Source organism: Chelonia mydas, chromosome 26 (genome assembly GCF_015237465.2).
Source record: "Chelonia mydas isolate rCheMyd1 chromosome 26, rCheMyd1.pri.v2, whole genome shotgun sequence".
Lineage (NCBI taxonomy): Eukaryota > Metazoa > Chordata > Testudines > Cheloniidae > Chelonia > Chelonia mydas.
Window position 1 is genome coordinate 5,749,251 of NC_057859.1, and position 22,559 is coordinate 5,771,809.

At 43.9% G+C, this 22,559-nt stretch overlaps 1 protein-coding gene across 10 annotated transcripts in view; it reads left to right on the forward strand.

Moving 5' to 3' along the window:
* The window catches only part of PIWIL2 (piwi like RNA-mediated gene silencing 2), a 34,977-nt gene that overhangs the window by 9,217 nt on the left and 3,201 nt on the right, over nt 1–22,559 (forward strand). For 3 of the 10 annotated variants that reach the window (XM_043536313.1, XM_043536314.1, XM_027830494.3), the window contains 14 exons: nt 2,307–2,387; nt 3,501–3,614; nt 4,000–4,188; nt 4,458–4,542; nt 5,374–5,463; nt 6,447–6,587; nt 8,279–8,392; nt 9,302–9,490; nt 12,670–12,771; nt 14,136–14,255; nt 14,949–15,037; nt 15,900–16,005; nt 18,395–18,648; nt 19,560–19,667. In XM_043536313.1, coding sequence (XP_043392248.1) covers nt 2,307–2,387; nt 3,501–3,614; nt 4,000–4,188; nt 4,458–4,542; nt 5,374–5,463; nt 6,447–6,587; nt 8,279–8,392; nt 9,302–9,490; nt 12,670–12,771; nt 14,136–14,255; nt 14,949–15,037; nt 15,900–16,005; nt 18,395–18,648; nt 19,560–19,667 — 1,782 coding nt within the window. Of the gene's footprint in view, nt 1–2,306; nt 2,388–3,500; nt 3,615–3,999; nt 4,189–4,457; nt 4,543–5,373; nt 5,464–6,446; nt 6,588–8,278; nt 8,393–9,301; nt 9,491–12,669; nt 12,772–14,135; nt 14,256–14,948; nt 15,038–15,899; nt 16,006–18,394; nt 18,649–19,559; nt 19,668–22,559 lie in introns of those variants that run through there. The other 7 variants (XM_043536317.1, XM_043536316.1, XM_043536320.1 and 4 more) reach the window with 5 other exon arrangements.

A 22,559-nucleotide genomic window follows, 5' to 3' on the forward strand; every position in this document is an offset into this window, starting at 1 on the left:
CAGTCTCTTGCTTCTGGGGTTTGCTCAAGTTTCTAAACGGTTGCACATCTGACAGACTGAAGGGATGATGTTTGCCTCAGGCTGTACAGTGCTTCATTCCTGGTCTGAAGGTTGGTGCCTGAGAAAAGCGAGGTGGTGGTGGTGGGGGGGGGGGGGGGGGGGTCGTAGGGGGGATTGTGGTGTGGAGTATAAAGGGAGAGGGAGTTCCTCAAAAAACATAAGGAGAAGAAGTTTGAATCTTCCAAAGCTAGATAAGGGACTGAGGAAGGGACCTACTACACATATACCAACACCCTATTACTACAGGGTAATTTTTGCAGACACCTGCATCCTAATCTAAAAGCTATCTGCTTATTCTGAACCACGTTCAGTGACCTCATCAGCTATTTAAGCACTGATCTCAGACTAACCATCTGCCTTGCCTTCTGATTATGAATGCCAGAATCTCTTGCAAAGATTCAAACAATATTTTGTATGTGTAGTCTGGGACATCAGAGGTTTCAGTCCTGTCTCAAACAATCAAGGAGAGTCTTGTTTGTCTTGTATTAGAACATCTGGTTTTTTTGTATTGTGCTGTTTCACTCACTAGAGTCCCATTTCCTTGGCATGGTGTTTATAGTTCATTTAGGCAGATTGAACCTGTGAGCAATTTTGTTTTCTTTTGCTCTTCTCCTTTCTTTGCTTTGTTTTAAGGAACACTCAGTTCTTTATTTGGCAAGATTTCTCTAATCCTAATCCTGCGCTATGGTCATGAATGAAAGTTACATCATTGACTTCACTGGATGCAAGATCAAGACCAATGGAGGGCTGTTAAACCCAGGGACAACCATTTTATTTCCTTACACAAAGGGAATGAGTGATGGGAGAGAAGCACAAGGAACCATATTTTGGTTCTTCAGAGAAACTGAATGAATCTGTTTTTGTCCAATTACTTTATTTTTTCTTCTATGTTGAAGTTGCACAGGGTTGGTTTGTTTGGTTTTTTTCAGGAGGTTCTGTTTGTATTCTCCAATTTTCTTTGAGTTTTCCAATCTCCTTAAAATGAGTAAAATGGGCATTGGTAATTTATGTTAATTTAAGAAAATTTTTCTTTTTTGGAGGCGGGGGGCGGGAAAGCTGTAAAGCCTAATGACTAAAATGCTCTCATGAATGCTTACAAAAAATGTCAGTTAAGCCATTGGTTTGTATTTAAAATTTTAAACCTTTCCCCTCCAGTGTGTTTGCAACACAGACATTGCCCCATTGGGCTAGTGCATGAGAATCTGAAAGTGAAGCCAGCTAATCTGTTTTCATTGCCTTGGTTGAGAGAGATGCAAAAGTGAACAGTAGTTTATTGGTGAAATGTTGATTAGATTTTGAAATTATTTCAGTTTGAGTAATCTCAGGTGGAGGTAGAAACACAAATGTACAGATTAATCTGATAATGGTTAATCAAATGAATACAATAACTTAAAAGGTTAGTTTCTTCATACATAAGGTATTCTAAAAGGGGACCTGCAAAGGGAGGGGCAATGTGTTTTGGGGCGTTATTGGGAAGAAACATTTGCTTGCTTTCTGATAAAGGCCTGGAGGTATTTTTGTTTGTTTGTTTGTTTTCCCAGAAAACTTTTTATATTGGAAACTCAGGCCTTGTCTGCAATGTCCTTACTAGAAAATTCTGTGGTTAACTAGAGAACTCATAGGATTATGATACTCCAGGAACCAAGAGACCAGAACCTGAGCAATGGAGAGCGGGAGAGACTTGATTTTTATTCTCTGTTTTAAATGTTTTTGTTGTTGTTGACACCAGTTTAACTCAAACACTGACAAACTTGTGGGAGAAAAGAATTGTTTTGAAAGATTCAGCCACACCCCTTTCCTCCGTGCCCTCAACTGAGGTCTTAGAAGGCTCCCACTCCAGTTCTTTAGTCCTTCAGCGAAAACAGGGGAGGTGACATTCCTAATATATGAAAGTAAAAACAGGCAAGGGGAAAAAATTTAAAAACCAAGCCAAAACCTGCTTAATGTGTCTTGCCTCAAAGCAAAAGGGCGCATACATATTCCTTTTCCTTGGCAGATGGTCCATTACTTTTTTCTTTTTTTTTTTTTTAATGCACTTAGGAGCCCAATCCTGCAAAATGGAGTTTTCTCCATTCATATTGACTCCATTGTGTGTTGAGGATACTAAGCACCTCACAGGATGAGACCCTTAATGACTGTTCTGTGGTGTCTTCCTGAGGGTGAAAGCTATGCAGTGCAGTTTTATTGGCTACATTTATCTATCCCCGCCCCCAGAATCCTGTAATTATCCTAGTTTTCTATTCTAGGGTGATGAGGATTTTAGATATGAAACTTGTTGGGAGAAATTTCTACGATCCCACCAGTCCTACAATGCTGCAGCAGTATAGGTTAGTACTATTATTTGTCTCCTATTGCCATGGTACCCATGCATCTTTCAATGCTTAAAGTGAATAAGAGTGAGAAGAGCCTGTCCCTTCAGTAAGTTAGTCTAACAAGCTGCAGGATGTGTGCAAATGTTAAACATTCTAAAGGCCTGATTTGCAGAGGTCAAGGGCTGCTGGCAGAAATGGGTTCTGTAGGTGAGGACTATTGATTGAGAACACCCTCCCAACTGACCTGGGGGCAGGAGAACTCCAGGAACTGACTTTGGAAATGTCCCAGGAGAACATACGGGACTGGACAAAAGGAGGGGATCTCTCAGCTACTAGCTCCTGAAGCATTCACAGATTATTGTTCGCACTGCGGTAGTACACAGAGGCTTCAGTCCGGATTGGGGGCCTATTGTGATGGTGTTCTGGATGTTGTACAGATTTAGAGGCAGATATAGTCCGTGCCCATAAGTTTATAATCTGTGCAGGCAAAAGGAAGACAACAAACAAAGTGGATAGGGTGGTGGTTGGCTCACATTCTGTTTCCCACCTTCCTGGCTTCTTGTGAGCAAAAGGCACGTCCCATGGCGGTCATGTCATGAAAAATCCTTCATTAATCTCCATCCTCATTCAGTGTGAGTAACCCAGGATAGCAATATCTGTCCTGTCCCTGACTAGTGACTAAACCACTTACAGAGGTTTGAGTCTGCTACTGCCTCTGAGCTTATGCTTTTGGATCCTGAAGTCCCAGGTTCAAGTCCTTCCAAACAAACCTAGCCAGGCTCCACACTTGGGTTATTATTGTGTTGGTAAGCTTATCACCATTGTATTTGAGCACCTCAGGTCTAGAAACTCAGACCTTTACAGCAAGGCCTTTGTCACATATCTTTTCTGAATGCTGAGGTTCCTATCTAGTCATTGTTACCTGAAAAAGCCTGCTTATTTTTTTGTATGCAGTTCAGAGATTTTAGCTGAAATTCTAGCTGCTGGCTAGGTTAAATGTATTCCCTGTGCCATGCTTGCCTTGTGTTCACTGTACATCCTTAGAACAGGTCTTAGTTCATATGCTGAAGTTCCCTATGACTTTTTTGGATGAGCATGCTGATTTGCATGCAATCTGTTTTTCCAAAGGCTGCAGATATGGCCAGGTTACTCAGCCAGTATCCGGAGGACGGATGGAGGTCTCTTCCTGTTGGCAGATGTCTCCCACAAGGTTATCCGGAATGATTCTGTCCTGGATGTAATGTGAGTAAGAGAAGAGAAATCAGAATTAAACATCTAGTGGTCTCAGAAAACAATGGTGGTGCATGCAAAGAACTGCTGTTTCAGTAAGTGTGCCTTGAGGAGTAGTTCTCTGACAGGGGGAGTGAGATGATCACATAGCATTGTCCTCTGAACCTCTCACAAGGTTAGTTTCAGACAAGTGCAATTGAGTTGGGAGTTCAAGCACTGTTACTGTGCATCTTCTGTTTCATTACAGAGCAGTTACAGCACAGGTAGTGCAAGCTTCCCCCACGCTGTCTTGTTAGGGCAAATCATCCATGGCCTAGAGAATATTATTGTCGTAGTTCTTCCTTGTATAAGAAGGTGGTTGAAATCTGAGAGCTTTTACCCATCCTTCTCCACAAAGGCATGCAATCTACCAGCAGAGCGCAGAGAACTTTCAGGATGAGTGCACCAAGCAGCTAATTGGCAATATCGTCATTACCCGCTATAATAATCACACTTACCGTGTTGATGACATTGACTGGAACAAGACTCCGAAGGACAGTTTCACCATGTCTGATGGGAAGGAGATCACCTTCATAGACTATTACAGGTAGACGCTTCTGTATTTGCCACAACGGAGGGAGGTGTTGTGGGAAGAAAGAATCTGATTGGTAGGCAACATTGAACAGCAAGCCCCAGTTTGTGTGCCATTCTGGAGCGTCGCCTTACTTTAACTTTAATGAAGATGTAGTCTGACCCTTCAGTTTTCATCTCTAGCTCTGTTACGACAGAGCCTCTTCTGCAGTCTGGGAGCTGAGCTTGTTGTTCTGGTATCAAGAAAGGTGCTTTTTCAAAATAGTTTCCCAACTCCTTTTCCAGCAAAAATTATGGTATAACAGTCAGGGAGCTGGACCAGCCGCTGCTGATTCACAGACCCAATGAAAGGCGGACTCCCCAAGGGAAGGTGAGTTGTTTTTGCAGCTGGAAAGTCCTAGTAGTGGAATTTCAGCACCAGATTCCCAGTGATAGGCTGGCAGCCTTGGATTATGAAGGGGTCTACTCACAGTCAGTAGCCTTCCTTTCATGCCCATGTGCCACAATCCTGCCATAGAGGGGACGACTTCTAGGAGTCAGAGGAGTTCAATCCCTGTGGCCTATTCAGTCTTTGACCTCTCTGCTGAGGCAAGTTAGTGCTGAATGTGGTGGCCCCTTAGACAAAGACTACCCCACCCAAGTCCTCCCATCAAACCACCCAAACAGTTATTTGATAAGGCAACTTCACTCACTGTACTGAAAATTATATCTCATTACCAGTCCTCTCAGCCATCCAGGTCTCCTTCTGCAATTGTTCTGTGGCTTCTTTTAACTCTTCTGGTGTCAAGGGTTGGTTCTGCTTGATGTATGCCCTTATCATAGTCGGAAGTGAATTGTTTTGCAGCTCTACAAAGTCCTAAGCCTCAAAGCGTTCACTGACCTGCTGTTAGTTGGGAAGGAACCAATGAGGCCAGGCAGAGTATGTCCAAACTCTGCTCCACATGCACTCTTCTGAGCCCCATCGAAGGCAACTGGGATATCAGTAGTGGCAGAAATAGTCCCTTACTGTTCCTGGGAACTAAACCTGGGACACACTTGATTCCATTCTCTCTCTTTTTTCCGGCAGTACCAGCTCCCCCTTTTTTGCTTACCCCAGCAGTAGCAAGGGCTGGTAGTATTTTTCTTGTGCACGATGTGGCTGGGAGCAACCCACCAGGCAGTATGTGTATGTTAATGTGTACTGGCTCCCCTTTCCCTTCAGCTTCAGAGGGGTGAGATTCTGCTGCTGCCAGAGCTCTCCTACATGACCGGGATCCCTGAGAAGATGAAGAAGGACTTCAGAGCCATGAAGGTTGGAGCATTGCTGCAGCAGGGCAGGTCGTCAGCCCCCACAAGCAGACATTTCTCGTTGCTTATGTCCTCTTCTCCCTCTCCCCAGACTTGCAAACTAGCACCCAGTTGGTGGTTTATGAAAGTGGGTCTAGAAGCTAATTTGTACTGGATCTAATTACGCTAAGCACCTCTAATGTAATAACATTCATATTGATTTCTATCCACCCTGCTCTCTCTCCTGTCATAGGAGATACAGTGCAGTAGGTTGCCTGCATGGCCAGTTCTGAAGATTAAACTCTGCACAGCCATTGGCTTGGTCTTCTCAAACCTAGTCTCCCTCTAGTGTTCTGCCATAGCCCAGATTTAGAGATCTTAGGGCTCAGTGTTTGGTCAGGCCTTTGCAGGATTATGGGTTTATTTCAACGGAGGAGATTGGAGTTGTTATGGAGCTGGGGAGCGGGTGTGGGTTCGCTAGAAGACTTGGGGGGTGGGGGTTGAGTTGTACAAGAGCGAGAACATGGGATGGAAGTCAGAGGAGCTTGCCATGTCTTATAATTGCCTATAAACGTAAGGCACCTAGGTGCTTGGTAACACTATTATAAACATCTAAGTAAGCAAATCCCCCAGATGAAGTGTAACGTGGCTCCAGATAAATGGGATTCAGTAATCAGTGTCCTTCCACCTTTGCTGTAAGGGGTTACCTGGGAACAACTGGACCAGAACTTGCACTTTGCCACACTCTGATCCTCGTAGCGTGTGACTTATTCATAAGCACAGAGCTTTGTTATACCCCTGTCTGCCTTGTCCATGCTTCTACAGCGCGCTGCTGCGTGTTTGATGGCTTATGGACCTGCAGCTGGGTTCCCTTGTGCCGGCGGAATAATGTGTGACCTCACCCTGAAAATGATTGCCTGCACGAGGCCCGGTATCGAGACGCTTCCACCTCAGGGTAGTGACATTCTCCAGTGTGACTTCTTTTGTCCCCTCACCCATCCTCTCTAGGACCTAACCCATCAGATTAATCTGAGCCCCAAGCAGCACCACGCATCCCTGAGTAATCTCCTGCACAGGATTGAGGAGAATGAGGCTGCCAGCAAGGAAATGTCACGGTGGGGACTATGTTTGGACAAGGACGTGTATAAGGTATTTCCCATCGTACATGAGTATTGTCTAGTGCTTGGAGCAAGGGACTGGATAACAGGGCTCTTCCATTCTATTACAGATTCTGCCACTGGCTTGCTGTGGCTTGGGATGAGTCACTTAAGCTTGCTGTCTCAGTTTTCCCATCTATAAAATGGTGATAATACTTCAAAAGGGTGAGGGGGTTTAATGTATTTGATACCATGCTTTTATAAGCACTCTGAGAGGTACTATTGAAATGCAGAATATTGTCACCCTTTGGGATTCTTTAAGGGAAGTGGTTAGTTCCTGCATCCTAATGCTGTAAGACTATGTAATATCTTTCTTCCTCTTCTGTGCAAACCCTGCAGATCTTATCCATCTGTAATAGTGACTTAGTAAGAGCATGTGCGAACTCCATAGAGCACAAGACCAGAAGCAGGTTCTGAATGGTGGGGATGTGGCATATCCTCTTGTACACGTGTACTACACTGCCAAGAGGACGATATGGCATTTGGTCACCACACTGCCATCTCCTATGCCCAAAACAAACAATTGTCTGGCTTCCTGGTGCAACAACTGGAAATCTGCCGATTAGCTAACTATAGAATGTCAAAAGGGAAAAGGAGTACTTGTGGCACCTTAGAGACTAACCAATTTATTTGAGCATAAGCTTTCGTGAGCTACAGCTCACTTCATCGGATGCATACTGTGGAAAGTATAGAAGACGTTTTTATACACACAAACCATGAAAAAATGGGTGTTTATCACTACAAAAGGTTTTCTCTCCCCCCACCTCACTCTCCTGCTGGTAATAACTTATGTAAAGTGATCACTCTCCTTACAATGTGTATGATAATCAAGGTGGGCCATTTCCAGCACAAATCCAGGTTTTCTCCCCACACCCCCCCCTCCCCAACACACACACAAACCCACTCTCCTGTTGGTAATAGCTTATCTAAAGTGATGACTCTCTTGTCAGTGAATTAAAAACCCAGCACGTTCTATGTCCTCCCATTGACTCCTAGACAGAGATGGAAGAGACCCTTGTAGGTGTCACTCCCTGCTAGTGCTGGATTATTCCATACGCTATACTCAAGTGCTTTGTCAATTCATTGACCTTTACTGGATCCTGTTCTCCATCAACTTTGCATATAGCTGAAAACCAAACTGCACCTCTTACTGTCCCCTTTCTTTAATAACACACAGTGCGTTTAAGTGATGGTGGAACGAGAGATCCCCTCAGAATGCTTACACACAAGGGCCAGAGTGTAAAAACAAAACGAAAAAACCTTTAACTCTGGCTTTCCTGACTTCTATGCAATTAGTTTCAACCTTAACTCTGTTAATCAAGCTTTAATATTAATAGTCTGGATTTTTCTTCCCCATGGCTATACTCTTGACTGTTTAAAAAAAAATTTTAAAACAAACTAAAAAAATTCTTCTTCAGTGTTAAGACACAGCTTAGACATAATCTCACAATACGCAGTTCAGTTGACGCTATTTACATAGTCTTCATTGGAAGACCGGTAGGAAGAAAGTCTCCTTTCCTTCCCATGTTGATGTATTTGGCAGTGGTATGTTGCACTACATGAAGTGAGATCACATGAAGTACGCATACTAGAAGGGCAGAGGGGACTTCAGGAGCGTTTCCTGATGTCTGCACTGTGTGTGTGAACAACGGTTGCACATGGCTCTTGTTTTCTTCTCTTCAGACGCAAGGGCGCGTTCTCCCCATGGAAAGAATAAACCTGAGGACCAGCTCTTTTATGACTTCTGAGGACTTAAACTGGACCAAGGAGATAACAAGAGAAGCCGCCATCTCTACGGTAAATTCCTTTGCAGACAAAGAGGTTGCTTCCCAATACCAGGAATACAGTGGAGTAGCCTGTTAAGCTCGGTTTTTTGAAAGTGTCCCTTTGATTTCTAAATTGGGAAGGCCACAAGCAGTATTGGTGCTGCCCAGACTGTTTCAGTTAGGGTGACCAGATGTCCCGATTTTATAGGGACAGTCCCGATGTTTACGGCTTTTTCTTATATAGGCTCCTATTTACCCCACCCCCGTCCCAATTTTTCACACTTGCTGTCTGGTCACCCTAGTTTCAGTCCCTACTGGACATGGAGTTGGATTTTTCCAAGGCCCTAGATTTGTTAACACCAGCGATTGGTTGTCTTTCCAAGGTGTTAGTGGGAGAAGTCTTTCCTCAGAATGCTCATGCTCATTGGAGTGTCTAGTTAGGAGAAAGATGTTTGGAAGTGCTCCGTCTGGAACTAGAAGTCAGGATCCTCTCTTTATCACTTAATGCAATTTTTTAAAGTTTTCTCCTCCCAAACTTGTGTAGATTGAAGTACACAGTGAGTCTATGCTTCAGGAGAGCAAGGAGCAGGGCCTTTGGAAGCTGAGTCTGCAGTGCAAATGCACATTTTGTCTGCTTTCTGGCTGTCTTACCTCAAATTTGGTGGGATGTGAAGGCAAGAAGTGTCTAATAGTTGGGTCTTCTGTGTCCTTTTCCCAGCTCTTCCTTTGATTAGCTCTTTGACTTTGGGCACGCCACTTAATTTCTCTGTGCCTTGGTTTCCTCATCTGTAAAACAGAAATATATCTATTTCGGTGGGTGGGTAGTGAGGCTTTATTAATGGTTTGATAAAGTGTTTTAAGATCCTCTGGGGAAATCACCACCACCTTCATTTATACAGGCTATTTGATGGTAATGTTGGCTGTCTGGTTCTGCTCCTAGATTCCCATGCATTACTGGGCGTTGTTTTATCCAAAACGGGCTGTGGACCAAGCACGAGAGTTGGTCAGCATGCTGGAGAAGGTCGCTGGCCCGATTGGCATGCAGTTAAACCAGCCTGCCTGGGTAGAATTGAAAGATGATCGAATAGAGACCTATGCCAGGACTATCAAATCCATCTTGGGCACTGAGGTAATGGGGAGGAATGGACAGAGTGGATGGGGTTTGGGTAATCCTTTTTAGAGAGCTGTTCGGTTGGCATTCTCGTACCTCTAGGATACTGGGGCACTCGGATTGCACATATGAGCAATGTATTTATGAATCTGTCCATTTGGGAGGATCCTTTAAAGTATCATCATCCATGGACAGTCATGTGCACATAGGGTAGTTTCCCTGTGTTTCTTGTGTGTGCACCACATTTCCACTGGAGTCTGTAGGGAGGGCTCTGGTAAAGCATTGACTGCTGGCTTGACATCTGCTAAGTGCTATGTAAGCCACGCTGAGCAATTATGGCTACAGTATGCCTGGTCCTGCCTTGAGGTGGGAAGAAGCTGCACTTGCTGTGTGTCTCATTTCTGCCCTGGAGGGTTGTCGTTGTGCCTCAGTGGGTCAAAGCTTAGAATGCCAGTTTCAGAACAAACTGCTGAAAAATAGGGTGGACTCACCCCAAACTGGTGGTTATTCTATCATTAGATTACACCGAGCCAGTAACAAAAGTAAACTTCTGTCTCACCACGCTGGTTAACCAGGAGTCAAAAATGCAGTCTCCTTAAGCATTCCAGCCCTTATTTCACCAGAGACCCATGGACTCTGTGTGGTTATTGAAAACCAGTTTCATCACATATGGTGTCCTTCTAATCCCAAGAGATCAGCCATATAGCCAGGTAAATATGTAACTCAGATCTTACCCAATAATCATGCTGCTGTCAGTCCTTTAGTAACTAAAATCTAAAGGTTTATTAATAAAAGAAAAAAAGAAGAGGAGTTGTTAATGGTTAATAGATCATATACATACAATAATTGCGAAGTCCATATATTGGGTTTGTAGCAGTGATGGTACAGATGGCTGGCTTGTAAAATCTCTCCAGTAGCTTCCAAAAGATTGGAAGGTCCTCAGCCCATAGTTCAGAATGCTCCTTTTAGTTGTAAATCCACAGTCCAGAGAATCTGGGCAGGAAAGAGACAAAATGGAGTCATCTCAGGGGTCTTTTATACCCTTTGCCATGTGCCTGGAAATTGACTGGTTCAGACACAGCTCGCAAAGTCACTGCCTTAAGATGGAGTCCAGGGTCACATGAGCATATCACATGTCCTTTCACGCTTTGACGCACTGAGGCAGCCATTGGCTCCTTGGAGCCTGAAGCATTCTTCTATTGGGATATGTAAGGGTTAAGTAGAGACCTGGGAAACCGCTGGTGTGCTGACATGGTATTCGGGAGTAGAGTCACGGGCAGAGACCGTTTTTTGTGCTTGATAGATAAAGCGCTACCCCTCTCCCTTCCCTTCTATTTGGTAAGGATTGATAAGCGTTGCAGCTACATAAGGAATGTGGTTGTTCCAAGGATCCCCTTTGTGCAAAGAGGTGTTATCTCCCCCCTCCCTTCCTTTACCAGCTACATAAATGAGCTCGGGGTCATGGCCCCTTCCTCCCTTCCCTGTGAACTGCTGATCTAGGGAATTTGTGGCTGCAGTTATTGCAAAGAAGTGTATCTTTAAGGTAAAATTGTCTGTAGAATATGCGTAATGCTGTAAACAGTAGTCGGGGTGGGGATAATTATATTCAGTGTATAGCTTTTAATATTCATTGTCTGGGCCTTCCTATTACTCAGTAAGGATTTCGGGGGTGTTGTAGTACATGTAGGTATTTAGATACTAACATAGATAGAAAGAGTGTGTTGTAACGAATTCAGCGCTTACTCGACAATTAGGTCCAAAAGAACAAGTACCGCAGTAAAGAAGCCCGTTTACTCAATCCGCCTCTGAGTCCTCCTGCTCAATCTCCAACACCCTCCATCCACAGAAAGAGTTGTCTGGGCAAAATGAGTTTCTTCTATGGCCCATTGTCAGCATGAAATGCCCTTAATGGGCCATCAAGCTTGAATAGCCCATTCACAATGGGCTGGCTAGACTGGATGTAAAGTACCTTGTGTTTGTTCCTGGGGTAACACCCACATTTGAGATACAATGATGATACATGGATTTAAGCAGGATAATCTTATTTAGCCAATCATAACTTTTCCATTGACACCTTACATGACATACTTTGCACAAGATTTGTTGCAATTGAATAACAGTGGCAATATCAAGGATGTAAATGGTCATATTTCAATCCTATAGCATCACAAGAGTATCGGACTCAGGTGTGCCCTAAATACAAATCATGGGAGCTGGAAAGCTCTGCAGTGCTTTGAAGGCCCTGTGCATGGGGAAGAGACCTACTTAGCCTCATTAGACACAGTCTACCCTTTGTGGACTGTTTCTATGGGACTTGCATATGGTGTTGCTCTACTCTTCAACTGCAGGCTATCAATAGATTATCTTGAATTAATATTTTAACTATAAAGAGCTGCATGTTGATTGTGATGCTTGAAGATAAGCGACTGATCAGCAAAGGTCTTGAGAGAGACTTTGCTACCTGCCCACATTCTGTTCCTGGGATCTGATACAGATGTACTTGTAATGTTCCTTTGCACTGTTATGGTGATAAGGCCTTGGCCTGTTTATGTTAGTTATTTGTGGAACAATTGTTTCCCAGCCCTCCGCAGTAATGACTTCTGTGCCATGGGATCTTTCACAACATGCAGCTATGAATGCCTTGGTGCTTGTTATCTCAGTTAAACGAGGCACGAGGTTTGCTTTAATTGCTGTAGTTCATGTCATGGAGGTTGGATGTGAGCCCATAAGTGAAGGGCTTTGATACTAGAAAGGAACACTGGGGTTGCACAGTTCATGGTGTTGTTACTGAAGGCCTGTGCTCCCAAATCCAGTCCATCTCCAAGCCTTATGTATAAACAAGGGGGTGGAGGGAGCTGGGGAGACCTGACAACTAATGAGGTGCACAGTTGTTACTGTGAAGGTGCTAATCATACCAAATCTGTTCTTAAGAGTATTGGCGTAACTACAGTAACAGGCTCTTGGCGAGGATTTGGCTCGCTCTCTGACAAATAGCTGTGATACTGCTCTTGGCTGCTGCTTTATTAGACAGTGGGCACTAATGTCCCAGGGTTGCGTGTTACTTCCCTTCATCACAGTGCTACTCGGGGGGGCAAGGGGGGAGCTGCATTCATTCCATTGCAAAGGCAGAGCGAAGTCTGTGAGCATCCAGCAACATTTGTGGTGCTAAAGCCTGACTCCGCATTTGTCTCTTGAAGGGTAAGATGCAGGTGGTAGTATGTATCATCACCGGGACCAGAGATGACTTGTACGGAGCCATTAAAAAGCTGTGCTGTGTGCAGTCTCCAGTACCCTCTCAGGTGAGTCAGGTCACTGTGGTATTATAACTTCTTGGGGTGGGGGTTAGACATGGTGGAGACAGGGATTCCATACACACAGCTCTTGCCTGGCAGACCACAAAATCCTGTCCATTTCATCCTCATCTACATTTGAAGCTTCCCGTCACATTTCTCTCTGGAGCCAGTGCACCTCTAGAAGCAGTGGAGCAGGCAGGCTCATCTGGCTATATAAACAAAACCCTACAGTAACATAAAATCATGACCATTTAACCTGACCATTTAACCTAACCCTTAAGTATACAGTAAACAGCCATGTAATTTACTGCACACCTCTAAATTAAGTCCAGTATAGCAAAGCTGGCATGCTTAGAAAAAGGCCTCGTGTGGCTGGAACTTCATCTTGGTCATCATGTTGTCTATAGTAGAATAAAAATAGGTTGTATTTAATCTTGTAATTAGTCACATTCAGTGTGTTGTGGACTCTTGCCTTGCTTGTGACTATAGTGTCTAGTCTTAAAGAACTGTTGCATGGTTATCTCTGTAAGTATCTGTGGCTCGCTGGGGCTTCATGTGCTTCACACCTCTGCCAGTGGAACAGCAAGGATAGAACTCCAATCCCCCTGTTCCAAAACCTCAGACACCTGCCAATTGAGCAAAAGGAGTTTCTCCAGCTGTTGTGAATGTAAGACCTATGGCAACCACTGAGGAGCTTGGATTCCATTCAGAAGAGGAAGATAGTGCAGATACAACAGCCAGCACATACAGTGTGTGTTTAATAAAAAATTTAAAAAAAAAAAAAAAAGTGAAAGTTGCTAGAAAGACGGTTTAGTTTGCTGAAGGATGTAATGCAAACATGATTCCGTTTGGGGAAACATCTTTTTTTTTCCGATGGGTGGAGAGGGACATAAATGCTCGTCGAGGGTGTAAGCATCCTTAAAAATACTTGCCAGCTTTGGATGAAGTGGGGGTAAAGGGCTGGATGGGTATCAGTTTTTGTGTTCGCTGCGTATGAGACTTTTGTTAAGTGAAGGCTAAATTCTGCCCTCAGATGAACATTCAAAACTCTTGACTTAATGAGAATTACACTTGCAGATCCCGGGACCAGAACTTGGTTATACGGGCTTTAACAAATGCAAAGTCTTTCTTTTACTACTTTTTTAAAAGATTTGAGAAAAAGCAAAGAAATAGAATACTAATGGAAAAACTTAACAGCCGTTAAAGTTGTATAGTTGGATGCCTTGCAATATGCAAGTATAATCTGTTAAATTTATGATAGACTTTTATAGTAGGAATACAGTCTGGGGCGGAAAAAAGTAGACCCTGCTTTTGCAGTCTTAAAAACTTAGCTGGAGTTAACTGATTTTTAATATTTCCCATTGCTGCAGGTCATCAATGCTCGAACCATCATGACCCAGCCAAACAAACTAAGGAGCGTAGCACAGAAAATTCTGCTGCAGATTAATTGCAAGCTAGGTGGGGAACTCTGGGGAGTGAACATCCCGTTGGTAAGCCATGCAAAAGTTATTTCCATCGAGGGAGGCTTCAGCACACTGAATGACTTACCTGTAGGTGCAGGGCTCTCATCTGTGACTTCTCTGTGGCCTTTTTTTCCTTTCCCCCACATGCGTGCATGGCGTGTGCATGCACAAATATTAATTCATCCTAGATCGGATAGAGGAAGAATAGTTCATAGTGTGAAAGGGGTATTCGGCCTCTCTGAAATGTATCCCCCTTCTTCCCTCTTTCACAGGGGAATGTACTTAACCTGTCTCTTACAGGCCATCAGCCATGCTAGCCTGGGGCTCAGGAGGCTTGGGTTTGATTCCCAGCTCTGCCACAGACCTCTTGCATGGGCACTTATTCTCTCTGTGCCTCCATTACCCGTCTGTAAAATGAGGATAATAGCACTTCCCTACATCATGGGGGGGAGGGTGTTGTATACCACAGTACCGATGAAGGATAGATAAAATGAACTATCTGGTTAGCTCTCTGGTAGTAACTAGTACTTTTGATTAATTCCAGGGATTTTATGACCACTGCAGGACTTGAGCCCGAGGGTGGAACTCCCTCCTGGCATTTAATTCAGCTCTGCTTTTTTGCTCTTTAGAAAGAGTTCAGATATAGTTTCCAGTGAAATGGTGAGTTCTGCCTGTGACTCTCAGTTCCCCACTGCACTGGGCTTCCTTTCTCCTTTCCAGAAAGAGCTGATGGTGATTGGCATGGATGTGTACCACGATCCCAGCAGGGGAATGCGCTCTGTGGTTGGCTTCATTGCAAGCACCAATCAGTAAGTTGTTTCTAAATTAGAGTAGGTTCTACCCCTTTACATGCCCGTAAAACTTGGACCTCTAAGCAGCAAAGTGTTTGGCTGATGTGCACGCCTCACACTGCAGCCAGTGTTTGCAGAGAATCTGACACATGCCATGGACTGTAGAGGGAGACAGATGGATCTGTTCTTTAATGGAGCGTTCCAGATTACTCTGTCACAGTGAAGATCCTGCATAGTTCTCAAGTAGGGCAGTTGCTGTTTTGATCAATTTTCAACTGGTGTATTCCCCTCTGCTTTCTGAAGTGTTGGTCAACTAAGCACACAATAAGACCTGGCCAATAGCAAACTGGGAGACTCTCTGGGAAGCTTGTCTTACTCTTCCATGCTTTTGACAGTCTCTTGCTGGAGGAAAAAGTGGTGTCTGTGATTAAACTGCACATTGTCAGACACAGATGAAAAGCCTTCAGATCTTGAGTGTTTTCCTATACTTGCACTGCTAGGGAGTTGCATTTGTGGTGGAAAAGTTGCAACGCTTGCCTGGAAGCGAAACTCTTTTCTTTATCAATAAAGTCACTTTATGGCACTGCCTTGCCCTTACTAAAAATGAAGAGAGATATTGATTTAACCTTGATTGTCCTTTTCAACAGGGTTTAACAACTTGTTTGTTTGCAGTCACCAATTCCCAATGCCAAGGACCAGCTGGCATTATCTCTGATCATGTGGTGCCCCTATTGCCATATGCCTGAATCCTTTTAGAAACAGTCTGAAAAAAGATATATGCAAAGCCAGAGCTGAATTTGTTTTGATTTGTATAACTGTTTTGGGCTTTGGCTCACAAGAGTTCTGTAGGTAATATTTACCTCTCTCCTTCTGCCATGAGTGCTGTCACAAAGTGGTATTCTAGGGTTGTGTTCCAGATGCCTCATCAGGAAATTGCAGACAGTTTGAAGCTTTGCCTGGTCGGGGCCTTACAGAAGTTTTATGAGGTGAGGAAACGTAGTGAGTGACTCTTCGCTGACCACTACAAGAAATGGATCAAAACTGCAAAGAGAAAAGTGTGCCTAGCTTGAAACATACATCTCCTTTTCTGTACTCAGGAGTGCAGGCACCATCTCTATTCAGTACCCTAGGGTGAAGAGTTGTGGGTGCCATTTATTGATTTTAAAAGATGGGATAGTTCTCTGGATATCAAGAATATCCAGAGTTGTTATATTTAATGACACACAAATTTGAAAGGAATATGAAACCTCGTGCTTCAGGGCTTAAGCCGATCTCTAACTATTAGAGACCAGTGTAAGGGGCAGATTGTCCCATATCTGAACGTGCATCTTGCACCTTTTTCTGAAGCATCTGGTGCTGGCCACTGTCAGAGACAGAATACTGGATTAGATGGGTTTAGGTCTGACTCAGTCTGGTAATTCCTATGTACTGGATTGCTGTCCAAAGAGAGCACCAAAAACAGGATCTTACCGAGTAAGTGGCATCCACCTATTCACTGTGCTTCAGTGCATGAAAAATTAGGTTTGTCGCTCCATGTGTTCATGAGGGTTAACATTCCCAACACAACCTGGAGTTCATTTTGACTGAAAAACTACTATAGTATCAGTGGAAGACATTAAATTGGGCTTTCTAAATGAAAAGTAGAACAAATAAAAGTTAAGCAAGTGAGTAAAAGACTTTGCAGACCTCACTTTGAATTTAAAAAGCACAGCATGCATAATCTTCCTTCCTTATCTCAGGGACTTGCTTAATTACCTCGATGTGGCCTAGTGCACAACTGTGGCGATTGCTGAATGACTCTTCTCGCTTTCAATACTGCTACCTGTCTTAAGCGGTTAGATTCTCCTGTCTCTGAATAACCTTAGCCCTTTTATCTCACCATAAATCCCCTCGGTGCAAAAAAGGGAATGGTACGTTCTGTATGAAAGTGTAAGGACCATGATGTAGCCGCTTGATTATTTCACCACTTCAGCAGGTCGTGTATATGCTTTAATCTACAGTGGGTGTCCGCAAGTAAAGCCATGCTCCCATACACGCGGTTAGGTCTGCTTTAGGGTTTTGGGTTGCAAAGGCACTAATTTAAAAGGCAGTCAGTCCTATTTATAAAAATGTAAATTAGATACGGTAGATTTTTATCTCTTGAGTTTTTCTTGTGGAAGGTGCCGGATTAACAGCTCTGGAAACTGAAGTCCAGTCGCCGGACAGGTCCTTCATGGGCAGTGGTCGGGCAAGCTTTTCCCAATACTGTCCTGTGAATATGCCTTAATGGTGTTCTGGAATGAACCCCTTTCTAGTGGGAGAAGGGGGATTCAATTTCCATGGCCCGTTCAGTCCTTAGCCTTTTTAATGAGGCTGTCCAGAAGGGTGTTGATTGTGGTGGTGGCTTTGCGAATGTGGATACTTGTCAACTTGGGACTGGAATGAGACCCAGCAAACTCATTTCACATGGGAGTCGATGAACCAGCATCTTCCAGGGCATCATTTGTATCCAAAAGCAGACTGTCTGCATTTAAACCCAAAGTAAAAAGATCAATGGTCAAAGCCAGAAGTGTCAGTGTATTTGTATAGTCTTTGTGGCCCATTCTGTTTCACAGAATGCAAGCTTTCACTTCAAGGAAAGAATGAGTTTCTAGCCCATATGGCTGGGGTTATAACCTTCCAGATAGAAACTGATGCAGCACTGTCTCAGCCTGAGAAATACTTCTTCAAAATTAGGTGTTAACTCTTAATGCTCATAATAACACATCGAGTCAGATTTTTTCAAGCAATTTAGGTTCCAAGTTACTGACTTCTTTCCCACCAAGTGATGCTGCATACAGCAGTGACTTTAACTAAAAGGTCCATGTCCTACGCTCAACTTTGCAAACTGCCCTTTGATGTCAGTGGGTACTCCATTAAGGATCAAGAATGGTACTTGACCTTATATTTGTGAAAAGAAAAGGAGTACTTGTGGCACCTTAGAGACTAACCAATTTATTTGAGCATAAGCTTTCGCTGTAGCTCACGAAAGCTTATGCTCAAATAAATTGGTTAGTCTCTAAGGTGCCACAAGTCCTCCTTTTCTTTTTGCGAATACAGACTAACACGGCTGTTACTCTGAAACCTTATATTTGTGGACTCTCAGACCATAATCTCCAAATATAATTTGGCCTCCTTCACAGCATGAAGGTTCACTAAGACATCAAATTCACCCATGTCACCCTAGACCATTCTTAGAATCATAGGGTTAGAAGGGACCACTAGGGTCATCTAGTCTAACCCCCGCCAAGGTGCAGGATTTGTTGTTTCTAAACCATCCAAGATAATGGCTATCCAGTCTCCTTTGGAAAACCTCCAGTGAAGGAGCTTCCATTTTTTATCTTGTTTCTTATTCAGGTGAACCACTGTCTCCCTGAGAAGATAGCAGTTTATAGAGATGGGGTGTCAGACAGCCAGCTGAACACAGTGGTCAGCTACGAGATCCCACAGCTCCAGCAATGCTTTGAAGCCTTTGAGAACTACCAGCCCAAGATGGTGTTCTTTGTGGTTCAGAAGAAAATCAGCACCAATCTCTACTCTGCTTCCACTGAGCACTTTGTAACCCCCGCTCCAGGGACTGTAATTGACCATACTGTCACCAGCAGAGATTGGTGAGTGGCAGGCAACCCACAAAAGTCTGTTCTCTGCCAGCATCCATATATTCCCCCCCATCACCGTTCTGTAACCGCCAATAAAAGCGGAGAGTCAAGTTGCATTGCATTACTAGCTTGTGGAAACCTAGTGCATATTTCAGTTCCAGAGCAAAGGGTTGAATATGGCTCAGCACTGGCCTGCCAATCATAGCCAGAGGGGATGGTCTAACGAATTTGGTACCTAGACTTTCCAGACCCCGAGAAGCTCAATTCAGTCCTTCGTTTACCTGCCTCAGTAGGATACCTTATGTAACAATGCCATTTACTCTGGAGCGCTTTCTCGTTAGACCTTGCAAAGAGGGTCCCGTCTGTTCTCTATGTATGTTAAACATACCCCTGAATAATAGCTCTTTGTAAGCTCAAGTTTGTTTCTCTCACCAGCAGAAGTTTCTCCGATAAGAGATTACCCCACCCACCTTGTCTCTCTCATATCCTGAGACCAACGCGGCTACAACGCTGCATAAAACATACCCCTAGCATTTTATAAGAAGGGGTTTTGCTCTGTCCTTACTCAAAATTTCCCATCCATTTCCCCACGGTACTGGTTGCTCTCCATCACAGAACGTGTGGCATGAATATAGACTGAAGTGGTTTGGGAATGAAAGGCCCTCTTACATATGTAGCTCTTAGGCACTGTTGCTGTATAATTGGTGTGTAGATGCTAGTGTACCCCTGGGGAGGGTACACTGAGGGAGTAGACAGTGAGGTCATGCTGTGATTTCAACTTAGAACGAAACCTTGATAAAGCAAACTCAACTTCAGGTGTAAAACCCCTTTAGCAGACCTACCTAAGGAACTGCCACAGGCTTTTCTCTTATTTACAGGTGGACAACTTGACTCTTTAAAGTGTTTCTCTTTATCCTTCTCAGGGTGGATTTTTACTTGTTGTCTCATCACGTCCGGCAGGGTTGCGGCATCCCAACGCGCTATATCTGTGTGCTTAACACGGCCAACCTCAGTCCTGACCACATGCAAAGGTGAGAGCACTGAGCAGAGGGGTCTTCCTCGAACACCCGCTCCCTACAAAGCTGCATGGCCGAGTAGCTGGAGGTGGCGCTGATGACATGTAACTCGGGTCTTGAACGTTTTGTGACATCGTCCAAATCCTGCCCTAAAGAGAAGTGGAAGTTGCTCCCTTGTGCCTTCTGATGTGATTGCAGAGGTGCATTTAGCAGCTGCTCCACACCTCCCCCAGCCCCCCGAAATGCTGGCGATCTACTGCTGCGAGAGTCAGCGTATTGGACTTACTGGTGCAGTAGTCTGATCCAGCATGGCACATCTTCATTTTGGAAATAGCTTCTGAGTTTATTTGCAAAATTTATTCTACTAGGTGAGGCAGGATCTCTTGCGAGTTGGGCATCTTCGCATATTATTTCCCATTTTTCTTTTTCCAGGAAATACTAGCTCGAGATATTTCTGAAGTTATTGAAGGGGTGCGGCGGGAAATCATGGCCAAAAGTCCAGCAATGACGATGTCAAACTCTGATTGGTTTGGCCATTTCTTGTAATCTCTTATTCTCCAACAGGACTTAGTATTGAGAAATACTTTTTCAATACACGGCTGCAAAGCTGGAACTTTCCCCAAGGCCTGTTGTTGCAAAACAATCTCCATTTGGAAATTAGCTAGAGATCAACATGTACCTTTACAGAGAATGAGGTGAAATGACTTCCTGTCATGCCTTAATTCATTGGCTCAAACGCTAAAGACTCAAAAATGAATGATACAGAGAAGGCAGATTGGACGTTCCTGTTTACCCTTCGTCATTATACAAGAACAGGGAGAAAATCAATGAAATTTGAAAAAAGTAATAAATGTAAATCAGATAAAAAGAAACTCTACTTTATACAATGTATAATTAGCAATTAGCCTGTGGAACTGACTGCCAATGACAATATATAATTGAGCAAGATTCAAAAAACGGTTAGAAATCTATGGATAATGAGCATATACACAGTTTGCATTAAGTAGGTCATTGCTCTCTTTTTAAAAGAGGATCAGAAGCATACTTCCCCTGTGCATAGATTATTCCATAATTGTGCACTAAGGATTTTTGTACCTTCCTCTGAAGTAGCTGGTGCTGGCTGTCACACTTGCTGAGGTAACTGCAGCTCTGATCCCCTTCATGGCCTCTTCAGGGGTCTCAGGCTTATAGCCATCACCTCTCTTGGGGCACGGTCCTTTCAGTCCCCTCCTCTAGACTGAGGATTTAAGTTGCAGTTCACTGTGATACTGTTGTCAAGTCTGACTTAAGTTCAGTACCTGCCGTTCTTCTTTTTCTTGGGTAATGGCAGGGTTAACCAGTGACCATCCAGCCTTCATAAAGCAAAGTATTATTTGTTCAGAACAGAAGCATTACAGAGAAAACATATCTTAATGTGTAGGTCTCAGCTTACCAGCCAGTCACCCGTCTTCTACATGGAGACCCTGTTAAGAACAGAGTCCTGAGTGTCTGTCCGTGTTGGTCACAATGTTGTTGTGACGCTTTCTGGGGTACCCAGGACTGTGAGGCACTTTGCTACCACCTGCCCTTAGCATGAGGAAGCCTTGTCTGTGCCTGGTGGGGGGTCGGCTCCACAGGCAAAACAAGCCCTCCCCTGTCAGCCTACGCAGGCTCCACTGTCCCTCTGCAGGCTAGCTCTGGGCCCATTTCAACCATCAAGCCCTCCGAGCTTCTCCATTGAGTGTCCAACCTCTGCTCCATGGACACTCACGGTATTCACCAATCCACTGCTCCCAAAGTAACAGTGTGCCCCACTTTCACCTCTGCTCACCACTCTACTTAACATAGATTCATAGATATTTAGGTCAGAAGGGACCATTATGATCATCTAGTCTGACCTCCTGCACAACACAGGCCACAGAATTTCACCCACCCGCTCCTGTGAAAAACCTCTCACCTATGTCTGAGCTATTGAAGTCCTCAAATCGTGGTTTAAAGACTTCAAGGAGCAGAGAATCCTCCAGCAAGTGACCCGTGCCCCATGCTACAGAGGAAGGCGAAAAACCTCCAGGGCCTCTTCCAATCTGCCCTGGAGGAAAATTCCTTCCCGACCCCAAATATAGCGATCAGCTAAACCCTGAGCATATGGGCAAGATTCACCAGCCAGATACTACACAAAATTCTTTCCTGGGTAACTCAGATCCCACCCCATCTAATATCCCATCACAGGCCATTGGGCCTATTTACCATGAATATTGAATTACCAAAACCATGTTGTCCCATCATACCATCTCCTCCATAAACTTACCGAGTTTAATCTTAAAGCCAGATAGATCTTTTGCCCCCACTGCTTCCCTTGCAAGACTATTCCAAAACTTCACTCCTCTAATGGTTAGAAACCTTCGTCTAACTTCAAGTCTAAACTTCCTGGTGGCCAGTTTATATCCATTTATTCTTGTGTCCACATTGGTACTGAGCTTAAATAATTTCTCTCCCTCTCCGGTATTTATCCCTCTGATCTATTTATAGAGAGCAATCATATCTCCCCTCAGCCTTCTTTTAGTTAGGCTAAACAAGCCAAGCTCCTTGAGTCTCCTTTCATAAGACAAGTTTTCCATTCCTCGGATCATCATAGTAGCACTTAGATATGTTTATAGTGAAATCAAGTATAAGTTTATTTAACAACGCACAGAGTCAAGTAGTAGCAACTAGAAGTATTGGAAACAAATGGTTACATAAAAAATAAAGTCATAGCATGCATTCTAGAGCCTAGACGTAATTAACACTATATTTTATTAGACGTAAGAGTATTGCTCACCCAAAATCCCTGTAGGCAGGCCGTGAGTCATGCACGGTTAGCGTGCCTCTGAAGTGAAGGATTAAGTGTCTCTTTTGCACTCCAGGGTATACCAGACCAATCATTTGTCA